We start from the raw sequence: 19,003 nt of genomic DNA on the forward strand, positions 1-19,003 counted from the left end.
AATTTTTAAACGAAATTTGCATTATATATAAATGAATGAGAAGGTAATTGAACTGTTATCACAAAAATATTTTTAAAAAGTTAGTCATAAATAAGAATTACTACTTTTTGAAACGTTATAAATGCTATCTTCTTTTCTTCCTAAGATACCACCTTGCCTCATAAGCAACCTTCTTGCTTTCTAGTCAGTGCTGATAATGTTCGGAAACACCAAGTTTGTTTATCTGATTGAATTTATGTTGAATGTCACCCTCGAATGAGTTAATTTCTATAGGAATTTTCGCAGAAATACGTGTCTTCACGAATTAACACGTGAACACGTAAGCTAATGCGATATCTACGCTCACGTTCATCTGAGTAATGTATAGAATGGTTGGATAGAGAGAAAAATATAAACGTCTACACGCGTACACATACTCAGGCCTTATCATAGGGAAAACCAGCATGGATCACTCATTTAAAGGGCTCTCGAATTTGTTACACATTATTATATTGCGTTTCTTGTATGTGGAGAAACATAACTATTTTTTTTGTCAAATATTAGTATTTAAAATATAAAATACAATTTTTAACATTGTTTTGGTGTTTAATATATTGGGGTCTGATAAAGGCGACTCACCCAGGCACTTTCGAACTTTGAAAGATTCTGCACACGCACAACAGTGGCAATATGAAGTGGAGGCCCGAATTAAAGCGTAGTAAAGAGAATGCCCTTTACCACTGTGGATGAAGAGTATCTTAGATATTGTATAAAGGTCCACGTGTGTAAAAGTGCGTTAATCACATTTAAATCTTTTTCCTGTTCTTATCTGATTTTTTTTCTTCATTTATTTACTGTATTTACTGTGGATGGCCCCTAGCCTCTTGGGTTCCTCTCTGGTTACGCTGCTGCACACGCACAAACATGTTCTATACATAGAGCAGTGGCGTAGTGTAGGTGTCAGCCGCCCGGGGCGGAGGAAAATTTCGCCCCCTTAAATAAAATACGGGGAATCCCTACAAGTCAGTACAGACGGTGTTGTTAGTCGCTACAATGAGCAAGATGTCATTATTATACATTCATTTAAAGAAAGGAGATTCCCCAGTTTCGTCACAGAATAAAGCTTGGACTCTACATTACTGGAATCCGCGACGTAATCGTAAAACTGAAAGCCAAACTGACGAAACTTTCATTTTTGGAACGTTCAGTTGGACAGAAACAAGACTGAAAGCACAGTTAAAAATTATTTAACTTTTACGTTTTCGTTCCGCGCTTCTGTCGTGCTGCAACCAATAAAAACGCAAGGATTTGTGACGCGTAGTCACGTGTATTAGTCACGTGTAGTTTGTTGTCGTAATGGCGGAAAGTGTAGCGAAAAGGATGAAGAAACAAATAGATTTGGAATTATTCATCGAAGAATTTAGAAAATACAGATGTCTGTACGACAAAAAATGTAAATACTTCAAAGATTGTTAACATTTTCGTTGTTAATAAATGCAGAGAAAGCATGGCGAAATCCGTAGTGTTGACCATGTTTGACTCTACGACAATTACAGAACTGATCAACAGATGGCGCATTTCCACGTAACGTTCATTTCGATGCTAGTAGCGTCAAGGTAAAACGAAAACAGAACTGAAATGAAAACGCTGTATGTTTCAGTTCTGTTTCTGTTTTCAGGTAATGTGGAGTCCAGGCTTAAGTAATGAAAAATTCCGTGCTCATTTCAATCGGACCGATAGGTGCGACAAAAATATGAAATGAAATGGTTCAAATTTTTACAAGATATTATTATTTATTGTGAAAAAATGCCGCCCCCTAAAAGTGCCGCCCGGGGCGGGCCGCCGCTGCTGTCCCTACTACGCTACGCCGCTGACATAGAGCCTAGTAATGCATGGTCTTATTCGTTATGGCCGGTGCCTTGCCTTTTTTGTTCCCATATTTCATTGCTGATTACTAATATTTTTCTTCTATATCTGTATCTGTATAATATATCCAAAGGAATTGGGCCGGGGCCTTAAAAGTGGTTAAAACTGTCCGGCACATATACATTCCCATACACAAATCGTAAACTTAGACTATAGGCTACATAGAAAAGTTACAGCTAACATTCATACAAACATTATCGTTTCTTTGAATGTTATTGTAATATAGCTTATGTACAGCATATTTATTACTGATTTAGAAAATATAGCTACGGGATGACTACCTACGACTTTTTTCAAAGGTAAGTAACAGTTAGATATATTATCTTATGAGTCAGTATCTGATTAGAAGCAGGATATACAGTACTTTATCTATGTTTTCAATTCAAGGAAGTGGAAACAGATAAACTAAATATTCCATATTTATTTTTTTAGTACTTGAGTCTTTGTGGATTGCTCATTGTAAAAATTGTTTAACAACACGAATTTCATGTCAAACAACTCTTACAGTGTTGCAAATTCATAATTCTTCACTGCAAGATGAAATACAGTAATAGAATTTACTGTCATTGCTCTTGAAGTTGAGCTTTATCCATTGTGTGCATCTATATAATTATATGTTTTTCAATAGTAATTTAAAATATTTTTAATCAATCAACGAATGGCTTTACACCATAGCTATGTGCAACGTCGGTACAGTTCACGCATGTCTTGATCCTACGCAATGCGTAGGATCAAGACATATGTGAACTGTACCAAAATCAAGGCGCTCTGTAAGCATCATAGGATTCTATGCATTGCCGTTACACATAGCTCTGGCAGCCTACCACTCTGGAGAATCCTCGATCGAATCCGTTCTGGAATGTATAAATTTGTCAAAACGAAGCTCCAACACATCAAGGATTGTTTACAGTTTCGTCCATTTTGGATATGTCTGACCGGCAATAGGGCAAAGAATTTTATGTTGACTAACCTTTTAGGCTAGCCAACATAAAATCCTTTTTAAGATGGCCGAGTGGTTAAGGTGGCAGTCTACCGCTCTGGGTTCCCCAGGACGGCGAAAAACCCCAGGACTTTTTCGGAAATTGATCCGTAGGATATGTTGGGCCCCGTCCCTTATCACCCTGCTACCCCATTGTAGGCCTGGTCTAACCCATAATGGGCTTGCTGAAAAGACCCTCTTAGTGCTCACAGAGCGGAAAGAGTAATAAAAAGTTTCCTGTAAAAATATTATATTACTTTAAATGAAAATTATTTAAGATTATTATTATTATATGCATTAATTTCTATGCTTTAATAAATTATCTTTTATATATTGTAATTTTATATTCTTATTTTAAAATTTTTGCTCGGGTGGCAACACTTGCACGATAAAACCATTGCCGCTTGAGTCGAGGCCTGGTTGGAAATCGGGATTCACGTTTGCTTGATTACTTTAATAATAAATAGATGAATGTACATAATCTTAATAATATAAAAACCAGAACAGTTTTATTATTGTATTTCCTATATTTTCCATTATGTCGATGTGACTTGCTAGCTTATTGGTTATTAGGAGGAAGTGGAGGAGGGGAAGAGAACATTGATCCTAATACAAGGTTAATTGTATTGATGCTGGAAGGATTCCGTCACGATTTTGTCGACATTTTCGATAAAATAAGCCCCCTTAATGGTTTTAGAAGATTAAAAAAGAACGGCGTGACTGCTGATTATGTTTTGCCTGTGTTTCCGTCCAATACTTATCCTAATTGTCATAGTATTGTTACAGGTGAGCTATGAGCATGACTATATCTTAAGATTTGTCACGAGTTCAGTTTGCATATTGACACTCGGCTCTTATCAGTTTGCATGATGTTATCCCTGCTATGTATGTGATACAAATGCAGCTCCGAACGAGGCAGTTGGGACCTTATCCGAAGTGTGAAAAAGTTAAAGGAACCGTGTGATCCTTTGCAAGACAGCCTCCCAAAGCCTATCTAGAGTTTTGAAGACCCCCAAAAATGGAGTAAAATTTAAGTGGAAAAAATATCTCAAAAATAGTTCTGAAAATCGACTGTTTTCCACTTTACTAGAGGTCGCTAAAATGTCATAAAACGCAAGTGCACCAACTATTACTGGGGACATGATCAGAGTTGTGCTGCATGCTCCATTAAGCCTATTGCGTGTTTAACAAGCAACTGGTCGAGATTTCAGCAGGGTTATATCTTGCAAAGGGTCACATGTAGACCATTGGTTTCTTTTTATTTTTTTTACTCCTATGGGCATGGTTACAGCTGTCATAAAGTCCTTGCTTCTCCATTCAGAGATGCATTTGTATCGTAATGGTACTATATATAAGAGCAAAGCGAAAAACTATTCAAAAGGAATCATAAATTTCAGGTGCAGTCAGTCTTTCATGATATACAGCTCTCCAAAAATTACATCCTGCAATGTTGTATGATTTGCAAAATTTGATGAAAATTTTAATTTTAAAACTTCAAATAATAGTCTAAGACAGCATTTAAAATTAATGAGGAAAATAATGTGTTTTCCTCTTTATAACAGCGTATTAAAATGCATATATAATGTAAAGTACATTGCCAGTATATTTTATACATAGGATTAATGTTGTATGGAGTGGTTTTCAAAGTTATTGATTCACAGACCGCTTAACCAAATCATAGATAAATTGTGAATCACCCGGGGCCCGTCCACTTCTTATTTTGTAAATATCATTGTAGACAATGATAAATTGCCAAAATATTTGATCAATCTGATAATCTAATGTGAGAGATAAGTGATGTGAGGAAATGTTCTTTTTTCTGGCTAAATGACATAGAAATGCATTTTAGAAAAATGACTAGGTTAGTCTGTTGCCCACCTGTCATATGATACATCATACGACAGGTGGGCAACTGACTAACCTAAATTTAATAGAATTAAATTTTTTTACTAAATACATATAATATGCATACAGGGTACCTCTTGGTGAACAATTGGGAAGAATCTTTAAAAAATAGGACAAATTTTTATGTAAATGGCCATATCAGAAGGAATATATGGACAAAATATCTTGTAGGTTTGTTTCAGGAATTACATTGCAATTGTTTTGCCCATACAACTGTAACCAATGTATTTTGACAGATAAAATCTTGTTCTTACCATTCCAAAAATTCATTTTACAGTCTTAAGCATTATTAAAAATGCAGTTTAATAGAAAACACATCATTCTGACCTATTTTTTCAGGAAACATTCAAAAAGCAATCAGAACATCAAAGGATGAATATGAGTGATCGATTGAATGTTCATTGATGTTTATTTTGGTTTCTCAAAATAAACATCCATCAATTAAACATCTTCAAGTTAAAATAATTATTACTGATGAATTAGAATAACTACAGAAAAATGATAAGGAAGATTTTTATCATTTAAATTACTTGGTTTTTTTACAATCATTTTCTGTTATAAAATATTCAATATTAATTTTTTGGAAACAAAGATTTCTTACTAGAATGTGTCAGACTCTGTTCGTCACTATTGACTGCCTCTATTGCGGGTCTGACCAAACTCACGATGGACAAATAAAGGCCTTTGTAGTGCCTGCAAAGTAAGAGTTCAAAGGAAAAAAAAGATCTGTGATAGTAGAAGTTGAATTATGTTAAATCCAGGAATTTTTAAAATTTTTATTAAAAAAAATATACAGGTATACCTCGAGTTACGTTATTTGTCAAAAAAGTATATGGAAAAATAAAAATCAAGTTTAAGTCATTTTATTTGACTTTACATCCGTCCGCCACAAATATTGAAGTCATAATATTACTAGAAAAGCGTTAAATCACATAAAATCATATTAAAATATGTACATTTACAGTAAATGTTAACATAATCATCATAAATCCTAGAGAACGAAACATGAAAACATCTGTGTTTCTGTGTTGTCGTCTTATTTAGCGGTCTTTAAGTGCTCATTATTGGCATTTTCCATCATAGTTTCGACTTATGTCGCCTCTCTTAGAACCAATTACCGACGTAAGGCGAGGTATACCTGTATTAAAAAGAGTGGTTTAATGATGTAATATTGTACATATTAAATTTGCTAAAAATTTTACTATATTTCAAGAAAGTAAAAGATGATTTTGTAAATATTATACCTTTGAAATTTTAGGATTATATACAGAACATCATGGTATAGTGGATGATTATATGTATGACGAACAAAGCCAACAAATTTTTTCAAAAGGTTTTTATGACGATAAATCATCAAAAATCTGGTGGAAATTTGCTGAACCGTTATGGATAACGGCGGAGAAACATGATATAAAAACTGCTTTATACTGGTGGGATGGATGCCAAGTTGAATATGGAGGATTTGTAGCAACGCATTGCGAATATCCTCAGAATTCTTACGAAAACCCGGATTGGGAATTAAATAACATTCAAAAACGCTTAAATGATGTTTTAGATAAATTCTTGAAAAAGAAACTTAATTTAGCCATGTTTCATTTCAGGGCAATTGAATTTGTAGGTAAGTCTTTGATTTAAAATTTATCTGTAAAAATGTTAGGGTATTTTTTTATTGAAATTTTTGACAAATATTTTCAATTTTTTAATTCAGGTCGCCGTTATGGACCGGATTCTGTAGAAATGCAGGATATGATTAAGAATATCGATAAGATTATATCTGATCTACAGGATAATATTCTAAAAAAGAAAATGCAAAACAATGTAAGTGATTAAAACTTTAAATGTGTACACAGGATGGCTTAAAAGTCCATTAACAGATATATATTTTTTTAATAATTCTTTTAAGAACAGCTGCATGCTGTTTGTGATTCAATCACTTCATTCGAAATAACATGCAGCTGTTCCAAGCTGGTTTTAATTCTTTTAAAATAATTTTAGGATATTTAGGTTATCTGAAAAGTTACTGTGCATTGGAAAAGGTTTAAGTAAAGTGTTAATAAAAGTGAATTATTATGTATCGTATTGAAAATTTCTAAAAACATTTTGTTAAAGCAAAATTTTGTAAGGTAATTCTTTTGTATCTTTCAGAATTTTATTTTACTAAAGGAAATAATACTTCACATATATCGTATATCTCGACAGATAAGATGATAGTTGAATCGTAAAAAAGGCCCCAAAATCCGGGGTCGTCTTATAGGACAGATACAAAACAAATTAGATTGAAATTTATATAAATTAAAACAACTATTAAAAAAAAAGGACAAACCGTAATTATTTACTAGTAGAGAGTAGGGTATGTGCATAAAATAGAAAAGCCCATATGACGTTTTTGTGAATAGTCAAGATCATTGCCTGAATGCTAAATCAGTGCGAATGTTTGCAATAATCGCAAGGCAGTGCTGCCAGATGCAAGAAAATAAAATTTGTTCATTCGAAAAATTACAAATAGGACATAATTCCGTATACGCTATACAGTATTATTATTCAGATGATGACTGCTGATCTAAACTAAATTCATAGGTCGTTGATAGTTTGGGGATCGTCTTATAGGACAGATATATGCTAAAACTATAAAACTTCAACGAAAATTTATACCTTGTCTTATCTGCTGAGATTTACGGTAAATCTATCTTCAAACTGGATGATTCTTCGATGACTAATTCTTTAGATTTATTAACAAGAAGTCAATAATTAAGACTAGAAAGAGCTCACAAGTGGAATTTAGATATAAATTTATTATATTATAAATTTCCAGCTTAATCAGATTTAATAACACAGATTGTATTGAGATGTGATTATTTAGACAATGTGAAATCCTCTATTTATTTATCTTTTTAACAAGTCTTTGTCATTTCTTGTTTGGTAATGACAATAATGTATTCACTTAAAATTTTTACTTTTCTAACATGAATATTCAATTTATTTATGAAAATTATATTCTGATTTTAATATATCTTTTGTGGCACAACTGCATTATACAGTAGTAACATTATACAGTTTATGGTCGGTCTAATATTTATGCTGCTATTTCATTTCTGTGTGTAAGCTTTCTTTCTTTTTTCCTTCAATTTAAAAATAATGACTCCACATTATTGTTTTTAAAATAAATACATTTAGATATTTGAATTTTTAATAGATTATTGTTTGATGTCTAGAATTCTTATTTACAAATGTTTTTCAAGTCTCTTTTGTATCCTCATTATCTTAAATGAGTAGAATGTGTGAATTTGACAAGTTCTCATAAGTTACTTTATGTTGATATGTGAAATTTATCCATTAAAAGTGAAATTTTGTAGTGATTCCAGATAAGATAGATCTTGTAACAAGCCTAATCTGTCTAGATTACAGTGGTACCTCATACTTCAAACTGTCCAGAGTTTGAATGCTAAATTTGAGAAAAATTTTATCTGGCGTTTGAACAATGCTTCTACATTCAAACTGCATGCACAGTGAAAAATGCGCTTGCTGCATAAATATCATCTGTTGTGTGCCCAAGTCATCTCTTGTTCTCACTGTTGAAAGCATCTCTTGTGTTATGCTTGTGAATTTTTGGTTATATATGTAACCTTTACTTATTAACCATTACATCTAAGAAGAATGTTGAAACAACAAAGGCCTAGCAGGAAGGTTACAGTGTTAATGATTGAGATGAAAAAGGTAACTTACTGCAAAGTACAAAAGCAGTATGCATATGACAGATATTGTGGCCATGTTTAAGATGCTGAAGTCAATGGTATGTGATCAGTAAATGCAATTTTCATTTTATTATACAGTATTTACATATTTTATTTACTGTTTTTGTTTTAATTTTTTATTTAGATCATTTAATTGTATAATTTTTACCATAAATTATATGTATTTGCTATTTATGTATGGGTATTGTTTAGGTTCTGGGAATGGATTAATTCACTTTCCATTATTTCTAATGGGAAAAACTGATTCAGACTTTGAACAATTTGGAGTTCAAACAACCTCCTGAACAAATTAAATGCAGATTATGAGGCACCACTGTAGTTCAAAATTAGATCCGGTGATGTAGTCTATAGTATACTGAATTTGTATATCAATTACTAACAATGGTTTTCTATATAAAAACTTTTACAAATAATTCAAATGAATAAGAAGTATGAAAATGAAAATGAAGTAATGAGAAATAATTATTGAATATCTTATTGATTTCTGTAGGTTGTAGTGATGGTAATTTCTGATCATGGAATATCAAAAGTTAATCGACATCCTGCCTTCATCATAGACATTGAAAATTACATTGACACTAATGAAATTAGTTATATGTTGAATAGAGGATCATTTGCTATGATTCTGCCTAAAAGAGGAAAGATAAATAAGGTAATTATTAAATACGGTATACTACATATGCTTGCATGTAAGTTGCTTTTTAAACCTGAAAAAAATCTCTCTGAAACTAGAGGTCGACTTATGTGACAGGTAAAAATTGTGAACCTTACCATAGAGTGAAAAACAAGTCAAACAATGTTCATAACAATCATTATGTACTGTACCACTTACTGTAACTTTTACAGGCTTGCAAATATTTACAAATAAACATTGGTGCATGTATTTAATGTAAAGATTAATGTAGTAATAAAAGTTTAGTATGAGTGAGTATTACTCCATGCACTGCAGCTGATATCGCCTTTTCATGACTGATGTAAATGACAAAAGTGTAGCTTACTACAATGTTATACAATATGTACTGTACCTATATTATTACAGTACTGTGCTGTATAAACCATCAATGTTTCAATGTTGTATTGGAGGTGTTGATGTTGATTTTGGCTTGAATGTATTTACTGGTGTAGTAATGTACTGTAGATTTCTTCCTAAGATAACTTAGTACAGATTTTTAGCATTTGATCATTCTAAATATATTCCATTGTTGAAAAACAAAATTATACCCAATAACAATTAATGATCTTACAATATCAGCAAACTTGCAAAAATATTATATATGTACCACGTTTATAAAAAGAAATTGCACACTCAGCCACAAGTGGGCATTCTGAATGCTCCAAATGCCACTTGTGGCTGTCCTGAGTGTATGGAGCCACAGTAAGGATCTAGAAGAACAACTGCATGTGGCTTGCGAGTTGTGTGGACCACTGTGGGACTTTAGTACATTGCATCCTCATTTCAGGTTCAGCTGATACTATGTTTGAGTATTTAGAAGTTTATATTTGGTCGACCTATAGGTGCAAAGCAGAATTTTGAGATTAACTTATATGCCAATATATACGGTATATTTGTATATATATATATATATATATTTTTTTAAATCATTTTAAATTAAAATTTACTTATAACCAGATTTATGAAGAATTAAAAAAGGCAAACATAAATGGTTTGCAAGTGTTCCTGAAAAATGAATTACCTGAAAACTATAAGATTAAGAAGGGTAAATATGTTCTACCAATTGTTATCTTGGCTGAAGAAGGATTTCTAATTAAAGGTGTAAGTAAATTTTATAAGCATAAGGTTTTTTTTAATATTAACTACATAAAAGATTTTTTTTTAAACTAGATTTCTAATAATAAACAAATAGGACAGGAGGCAATATATAATGGAGAGTTTGGTTATGATCCATACACAGTTAGAGACATGAGAGCAATATTTTATGCACGAGGACCTGGTACAAAATACATGAATAAATTTATAATTTTAATATTTTGATTCTTTTATAAAAATCATTTAATCTTTTACTAGGTATAAAGCATAATTATGTTTGTCAATCTATGGAAGTAGTCGATCATTATAACATCATGTGTCACATCCTTGAAATTCCATGCTTACCCAATAATGGTTCATGGAAGAGGATTAAGGACTTATTTGGAGGTGAATCAGACATCACATTATGGGACTGGATAACTACCATCAGTGCAATATTAGTGATTGTGGCATTTGGTCTTTCTGCCGGTTACAAACTAACTAGAAGAGAAAAGAAAGATTGATGTTTATACTGTACACAAAAATAGTAACTTATAAGGCATCAGACTTCTGTTGTGGAGATCCAGAGTTGAATCTGATTTGGATCCTTGTTGTTGCAAGTAAGTAAAGAAAGAGCATTACAGTAGAGCATCAATTATCCGACTTAATTGGGGACTGGGGTTGGTCGGATAACTGAAAAGTCGGATAACCGAAAAGTATGAAAAAATACATTATTAGTATAGTGTATTAGGCCTGGTTTAAATACTAGCCTCCCTTTCATGGTCGAGCTAGTGCTGCCACCTAAAACATGCAAAAATTTAACAAAAATAATATTAAAGTAGCCAAGACATAACCAAATATTGTAGTGCCACATCACTAGCGGACATTTGAATTTGCCGACTAGAACGTGGTCGGTTAATCGGAGGTCGGATAATCGATGCTCTACTGTGTTTCTGTATTGCTAACCCTTGCTAATTGATTTCATTTCTGGTCTGGCCCTCTCAGAAGAGATAAAAATAAGAATGACAATTTCTAAATTGACAAATATGACAGTTATAAAGCAAAAAATTTTTTAAAAGTTGAATAATATTTAATAAGAAATCATGTCAACCATCTTCAATGGCCACCAAAAGGTTCTAGAATGGGTTGATGCTGGCCACTAGTTACAGAAAAGTTGAATTGGTTCCCCTTCTCTTCAACTCTTCCAATTCAAGGAGAACCAATTCAACTTTTCTGTAACTAGAATTTGATAATCATTAAAATGGCTAAACATATTTTTTTAATACATGTTATTGGATGTTTTAAAGTGTCATGAGTGGAAATTGAACTCCAGCTGCATTGATGCTGTAAACCAACGACGACAATGATGTATAGAAGTGTGTATAAAATTAATACTTATGTATATATTATTTATTTAAATAAAGGTTTTAAATTCGTAAGGATGTGAATTTAACTTGAAAGTCAAATCTAGCAAATGTGAACTGGATGACGACCACTATGTAAACAAATCAATGATCTGGCATGTTTCGTATAAAATGGACTAATCCATTGACTTGCTTAACAGCTTAGTACTTAAAATGTTCGAGTATATCTAGAATTTTTCATAAAATGTTATAGATAACTTCATTGCTAATGAAAAAATCGATGAGATATAGACAAGCTAGAATATACTACATAGAGTGGCTGTAGCGATGCCATTTTGGAAGAAAATTGAATACACGTCCGCCATTTTCCTTTCAGTCAAGGGGGCGTGCAATTTGTGTTGTGTAAAAGCAACGAGCTAAAATATTCTAACTCTTAAAAGTGTACTTCGATCCCTGGTCCCCAGAGCGGTAAGCTGCCACCTTAACCATCTGGCCATCCTATAATGGGCTTGTTAAAAAGAATTAAGAAAAAAAAAATTAATAAAATTCTCCAAAAAATTATATGTTAAAAATTTATGAACATTTATTACGTGATATCTAACCATACTGCACAATTTATAAAACAATAAAGTGAGATTTTAACAATAACTACAAATCATTTTTGAGCTAACAATAATCAAAATTATCGTAATACAAAGAAAATAGAGGACCTAAAATCTAGTGAGCAGGTTCCTTCATAATTTTGCTGTATCACGCTGTCATTTCTAAAGGGATAGACACTCAAAAACTGAATAAGAAGAGATGACTCTAGAACAGTGTTTCTCAAACTTTTTGGTCTGTGACCCCCTTTTGCACTTAAAAATTTTAAAGGACCCCCGAAGAATGAGTGTGTGTAGAAAAACATCCCGGAGGGAGGAGGTTAATTTAAATTCAGGAGGAGTTCATTTCTTTTGTTTAATTAATCTATTCCATGTTGAAATTTCTCTTCGTTGCATGTGGCTTTGCATTGAATTTTTGTCAATGTTAAGACTAACGAAATTTTAAAAAAAATTTTTTTTTTATTTTTCACAAACAAAATAAATATATTGAAAAATATAAAGACAAAACACATTATATTTCGGAAGTTAATCTAGTCTCAAAACGTTCTGATTCAGCACAATACAGTGCTCAGAAAAACAAACAAAACAGCACTCACGATGGGGGGAAAGTCTCGTTCAAATACTGGCGCGTCCTTAAGTACCCTCTCATGGTCGCGTCAGTGCTGCCAGCTAAAAACGCATATCAATTAAAATAATATCGGAGTATCCCAAGGCATAGCCAAATATTGCAGCGCCACAGCACTAGCGGAAATTCGAATTTGCCGACTGAAACGCTTTCGGTTGATCGGTTTTCGGATAATTGACGCTCTACTTAAGTCGACTTGCCTAGACGCAACGCTGCTAGCGAACACCGTTCCAAATGACAGCGCTGTTCTATCATAGTTTAGGCGGAGAGTGGAACTCGGGGATTCCCCAATAGCGCACAAATTTATGAATATTATATTTAGGCTCGTATTTAAATATTTATATTGTTTTTATTATTTATATGTGCAATTTATTTAAGTAAAAATTATTTTATATATTTTTTTATTTCTATTATTTCTAAACATGAATCCATAGTAAATTTATAAAATATTTGAAAAAAATTGATTTGGCATCAATTTTTCAGCGACCCCCACTTTGAGAATCACTGCTCTAGAAGACTTGACAAACGAGAATGAGACGAAAAAAACCAAGGAGTTTATTATACAGGAAAGATAGAAATTCCACAGCCATCAACTTCAGAAAATGAAGTATCTAAGATAAAGAAGGAAGTTCCTACAAAAGAATAATAATATTATTATTAAATAAACATTAACTTTTACATCTGTCCTACAGGGCCGTATTTACAGGAAAGCTATGTTACTTTTTTATTCAGGGCCGCGAGTTTCGAGGGGTTCAAAAATTTCTACGAATGAAAAAAAAGTTTAAGTCAAATTTTGTAATAAAAATTTTTTGTAAACCAACAAAATATACTTTAAATACTACACAAAATAAAACGTAGTTAATATGTTTATGTTAATTATTAGCGAGGTTGAGGCTGAAGTTTTAAACGCGAAAACGTGTACGTCCGACGTTCAGCGCCGCTATCCTGTAAGCCTAGAAGTTTGACAATGGCGTTTGGAAAGTCAGTGGAATCATGCTCGACTTTCCAAACGCCATTGTCAAACTTCTAGGCTTACAGGATAGCGGCGCTGAACGTCGGACGTACACGTTTTCGCGTTTAAAACTTCGGCCTCAACCTCGCTAGTATCTTTTTCTGATTGACTTCTAAAAATGTGAAGAGTTTGTAAAGAGCCTGATACAGAGTTCAGCTTAAGGCATGGAAATGCTTAAATCCGGCCCTGTGTTCCACACAAAATTAGTGGTATTTTAAACGTTAAGGAAAAATCCTTTAAAATTGACAGCATAACTTGTTCATATAAAGCTGGACAATCAGAAAACTTTTTTGCCAATTCTTAATTTATGTTTTCCTCGTAAGATTGATTTGTCTTTTTTTTTCTTTTTTTTTTAACTCTTTCCGCCCTGTGGGCACTAAGAGGGCCTCTTTTAGTAGGCCCATTATGGGTTCGGCCAGGCCCACAATGGGGCGACCGGGTGGTGAGGGACGGGGCCCGACATATCCGAACGGACCACCCCCCGAAAAATTCCTGGGGATTATTCGACTTGTTCGGATTCGATCCCGGGTCCCCCAGAGCGGTAGGCTGCCACCTTGACCGCTCGGCCATCCGGCCGTTAGATTGATTTGTCTGTCGCCACTGCTAATATTTCGCAGTGCCGACAGACAATAAAAATAAAAACAAAAAAAAAGGCGATGATAATTTCCATTTACACAAATTGGGACCCACCCAGTGGGATTTTAACGCTGATGCAAGAGAGAGAATACGTTAATCTTCAGCAGCTGTGGTATCCCGAGACTTCCGCTAGCCCTGGACAACGTTGGTATCCGTTTCCGGCAAAAAAATTTACTTTCGGAAAGTATCATTTCCTGGAACGATGACGTCAACGGCTACACACCGGAAGTAGGTTTTACGTCATGGAACCCGGCCGCTTCGAATGCGTTTTTCGGCACAGGAAATGTAAGTAATTTCGATCGGGGTGAATCTTGTTAGTTTATCGACTAAGAAACGTACTGTACGTCCGTTGTTTCGCTCATTCCTTAGAGGAGTGTAGAGATCGAGCAACAATGCCGCGCGATAAGCGGAAATTTCTCTGTTTTCGATCGAATAATAAGAGTGATATTTTCGTTAACTGTACATTTGAACTCACGCTAATTTAAGTAGCATTTAAGTAAGTTTTTCAGTCGAAATGCAATGAATTAATGGTTTAATTTTACCTATGTGCACCCAGGGCCGGATCATCGAATAGATAAATGAGGCAAATGTCTAGGGCCCGGTCGAACTGTCTACTGTATTTTGAAAAAATTTGTAAATAAGATAGTTTACTTTTCTGTTGGACAACTGTATATAATAAACAAATAAATAAAAACATATTGCTTTTTATATTGTTATTATGAATTCTAAAATCTAAAGAAAATATGTTCTTATGTTTCTTCTTTTTGAAAGTAATTCTTCCGATAATTTCGAATTTTTTTATAGCGATAAGAATAATATTAACTATACGTATTCTAACATCCTGGGAAATATTATTAAACTAGCCGCCCGGGACGCCCCCTAATAGGCATTTATAAATAATAAATTCTTATTGCAAATAAAAATAATAATATACTCAATTATACTGAATAAAAGCTGAAAATCATCGCTGGGGTGACCTTGTGAACGATTTTGGCAATGTCTGTAAATCTAGTAGCAGCAGAGTCATTCTGTAACAATAATATTTATATTGTTAATTTAAATAGTAGCTAGGGGTGCCCCTAGTGTTTAACAGTGTGAATTTTGTTGAATAGTGTGAAGTTCGCTGCAAGTGTGAATTTTGAATTCTTTACTTTTCTACTGTAAAGCAAGTTGAGGTTCAGAGGTAGGTCATTTACCATTATTATAATACAGTAGACAACCGTATAACACGGTAGATACGTTCCGTGTTATATGAATTCCGTGTTGTACGAGTCACTTAGATTTTACAAATACATGAGCCGGGCACTCGTGCAGTTTAGTGGGTACGGCTGTTTGAAAGGTTTTCTTCCATAAAATTAATCGATTCTAGACTAATTTGACTCGAACATTTCCAAAACACGTATAATTTTTTGGAAATAATCCATATAAACTATGCTATAAACAAAAAATTGTAGGAATACTTACCGAGTGCGCACCGTTCGAACACGCCCATGCTTAATCAAGTTAATCTTAAGCTTCAAGGCAAAAATCGTGTTGTGACAACGCTATTTGATAATATTAACGCTTTCAAACAAAAATGATTACTTTGGCGAAAACAAATAGGAAAAGAAAGCTTTGAAAGCTGCCAATATCTATTGCTTAAATCACCTAATTTAAAATTTACAGAATACGCTGACCAAATTAAATTGTTAGAAACAGAATTCGATCGAAGATTTTCTAATTTTAAAAACTGCGAATTACAATTTCGTCTTTTTACTTCACCTCTATCTATCGATATTGAAACTGTTGATGAAAACTTACAAATGGAATTAATTAAAATCCAATGTGATAATTTGCTGAAGCAAAAATATATGGAAGTTGGAATTCCAGATTTTTACACACATTTATCTGTAGATCGGTTTCCTAAAATGTTATCGTTGGTTACCCGTATACTGGCTATGTTCGGAAGCACTTATTTATGCGAGCAACTATTTTCTTTAATGAAAAATAACAAAAATTCAGAAAGGTCGAGGTTAACCGATCAACATTTATCATCAATTTTAAAAATTGCATCGGCTGAATATATTCAACCAAATTTTGATGACTCGCTTTGTGAAAAACGTTGTCAAATATCTTCTAAAAAGTAATATTAAACTGCGATTTTGTTTATTTCTTATTATAACTTTTTTTTTATAAAAAATATAAAATATTTTTAAGTTTAAAAAATAATATGAAATATAAAATGTCTATGTACGTATAATATACAATATATTGAGTCTAATAAATACATAATATAATCATTCTAAAAATCGTATTTTATTAATTTTTTGAACATTGAAAACATGCGGCCCCCGACTTATACAAAATAGATTATGTAGCCCGTAATATCATATGAGTTTGACATGCCTGGGCTAGAGTCTCCATATTAACAAAAAAAAAAAAAAAAAAAAAAACCAAGAAAGAAAGAAAATATCCTTCAAACATATGAACGAATATCCTTCAAACACCTTCTATTTTGGGCCTGTTCTATAAATTTATTTTGTTTTACGTGATTTTTTTAACTCTTTCCACCCTGTGGGCACTAAGAGGCCCTCTTTTAGTAGGCCCATTATGGGTTCGGCCAGGCCCACAATGGGGCGACCGGGTGGTGAGGGACGGGGCCCGACATATCCGAACGGACCACCCCCCGAAAAATTCCTGGGGATTTCTCAACCCATTCGGATTCGAACCCGGGTCCCTCAGAGCAGTAGGCTGCCACCTTGACCGCTCGGCCATCCGGCCTTTATTTTACGTGATTAATTAACAATAAGTTCGGTTTTTTCAATATCTGCAGCTGTTGTAGTTTTCTGTTTATGTTCAGGTCCATAAAATATAATTGTCCCTCTTTGTTTTATTTCAATTGGAGTTGGTATGCCTTGCAGATCTCTTAAACCTTTACTTGGCTCATAACCCATCTGCAAAAGGAGTCTAGCTCCAATTCCAAACTTTTCCATTTTTGTTTTTTTGAAATATAATTTTAAACATTATATTCATGTAAATGAGATCTTATAATTAACAAAGAATTAATTTAATAGTTATATTTAAATAACATATCTTATATAACAAATTATATAAATTAAACTAAATAATATTTATATGGTCATATAGAAATCACAAAAGTCCATGAATTGTTAACTGTTCATTAAAATCAAGATTAGTTTCCTCAATCCTAAATTCGTAATCTTTTATTCAAAAATCCCAAATTCAAAATTTAAATGTTAAAAAATAATCAAATACTTCAAATAAATTTCATAGTAAATTCAAGTGTAATGAAATCAAAAATTAATAAATGAATAAATAACATTGTACTGTAACAACAAAGGATGCGAAATTCATTTAAATACGATTAAAATAAATTTTAAAAAGAAAGAAATAGATTTAAAAGACAATTATTTAAAAACCATCGATCAGGCTACAACTAACTGGGCGCTGAATATCCAGGGACAAAGTAAAGAGCTGAATAATAGACAAAGTACAAAATTTTCTGTTTTCCTTATAAAAATCACCATTCTTTTCTTTTGGTCTAATACCCGGTAAATTTAAGTAATATTTTTTAAGGAGTTAAATGAGTTAAAAGAACGATCTTGTAATTAGCAAACATATTTATACATATTACATACTTATATTTTTACAAGTAAATAGAAAAGTCTCAAAGGACAGTTGATATCTACCTTAAAATTAACAAATATACATAAAATTAAAAATACACAACATTATACATTAAATACAATAAACATTAAAACGAAAAATGTTGAGACTTGATGTCAGAATCTCTAACACACTTCTCTAGTTAACAAAAACTTTTATTTAAACAAAAAGAAAAAGGAACACTACAACTTCACACGTCTGACGAAAAAAAGGCGGGAAGAGAACAAAAAATAGGGGAGCTCACAGCAAAAAAAAAAAAAAAAAAAAAAAATCAGTGTTGCCACCAATCAACAGATCATGAAAATGTTAATATTCTTCTTATTTTTCAACAAAAAAGTATAAAAGTTCTTCGAAATAATTTGTTTTTGAATAACTACTTTTCTTTGATGTACTTTATTAACTGCTTTTTACATACAAAATAATTAATGATGTTAAATACATAGTTCCTAACCATTTTCTTTTCCTAATTTGAAAATAACTTGTAACACATAGTTCATAACTTATATTTCGTAAGTCTTAAAATTTTCAACTTTTTATTGATTATTTTAAAGTATTCAAAATTATATTACAATAAAAGTTATTTAACATTTAAACATCTGTATTATGGTTTCATTATGATAAATAATCAGGTTACTAAATGCACATATTAATTACTAGGACCATTGCTTTTACAACCCTTTCTTAATTCCATATTCCCTGAAAAACTCGAGCAAAGCTGGACATACATCGCTAGTAATATTTAATTATTACATTCGTACAATTTGAGGTAGTGCATTGAATAGATTAATGAGCTAGAATATACTACATAGAGTG

General features: G+C 32.5%; 1 protein-coding gene across 2 annotated transcripts; it reads left to right on the forward strand.

Annotated features, from left to right (window-relative positions):
- The first annotated feature begins 3,289 nt into the window (after positions 1 to 3,289).
- On the forward strand, positions 3,290 to 11,727 carry LOC136984530 (glycerophosphocholine cholinephosphodiesterase ENPP6-like). 2 transcript variants are annotated; one of them, XR_010882203.1, is made up of 8 exons: positions 3,290 to 3,670; positions 6,048 to 6,407; positions 6,498 to 6,607; positions 9,032 to 9,193; positions 10,172 to 10,315; positions 10,385 to 10,493; positions 10,568 to 11,461; positions 11,506 to 11,727. XR_010882203.1 is itself a non-coding variant. In XM_067281550.1 (7 exons), the coding sequence occupies exons 1-7, from the start codon at positions 3,352 to 3,354 to the stop codon at positions 10,810 to 10,812; spliced, it is 1,449 nt and encodes a 482-aa protein (XP_067137651.1). In that variant the 5' UTR covers positions 3,290 to 3,351; the 3' UTR covers positions 10,813 to 11,727. The 2 variants fall into 2 exon arrangements, 1 of the variants encoding a protein (XP_067137651.1); XM_067281550.1 differs by having other exon boundaries at positions 10,568 to 11,727.
- Positions 11,728 to 19,003: the final 7,276 nt, after the last annotated feature.

This window comes from Centruroides vittatus, unplaced genomic scaffold, assembly GCF_030686945.1.
Source record: "Centruroides vittatus isolate TY-2023 unplaced genomic scaffold, ASM3068694v2 contig_120, whole genome shotgun sequence".
In the NCBI taxonomy this organism is placed as follows: domain Eukaryota; kingdom Metazoa; phylum Arthropoda; class Arachnida; order Scorpiones; family Buthidae; genus Centruroides; species Centruroides vittatus.

What these genes read in the sequence shown, in the direction of transcription:
- LOC136984530 (XM_067281550.1), top strand. Translation starts at nt 3,352, where the DNA reads ATGAATGTACATAATCTTAATAATATAAAAACCAGAACAGTTTTATTA. An exon ending in AAAGAGGAAAGATAAATAAG is followed by an intron (nt 9,194 to 10,171) that starts GTAATTATTAAA and finishes ACTTATAACCAG; the next exon opens with ATTTATGAAGAATTAAAAAA. An exon ending in ATTTTATGCACGAGGACCTG is followed by an intron (nt 10,494 to 10,567) that starts GTACAAAATACA and finishes ATCTTTTACTAG; the next exon opens with GTATAAAGCATAATTATGTT.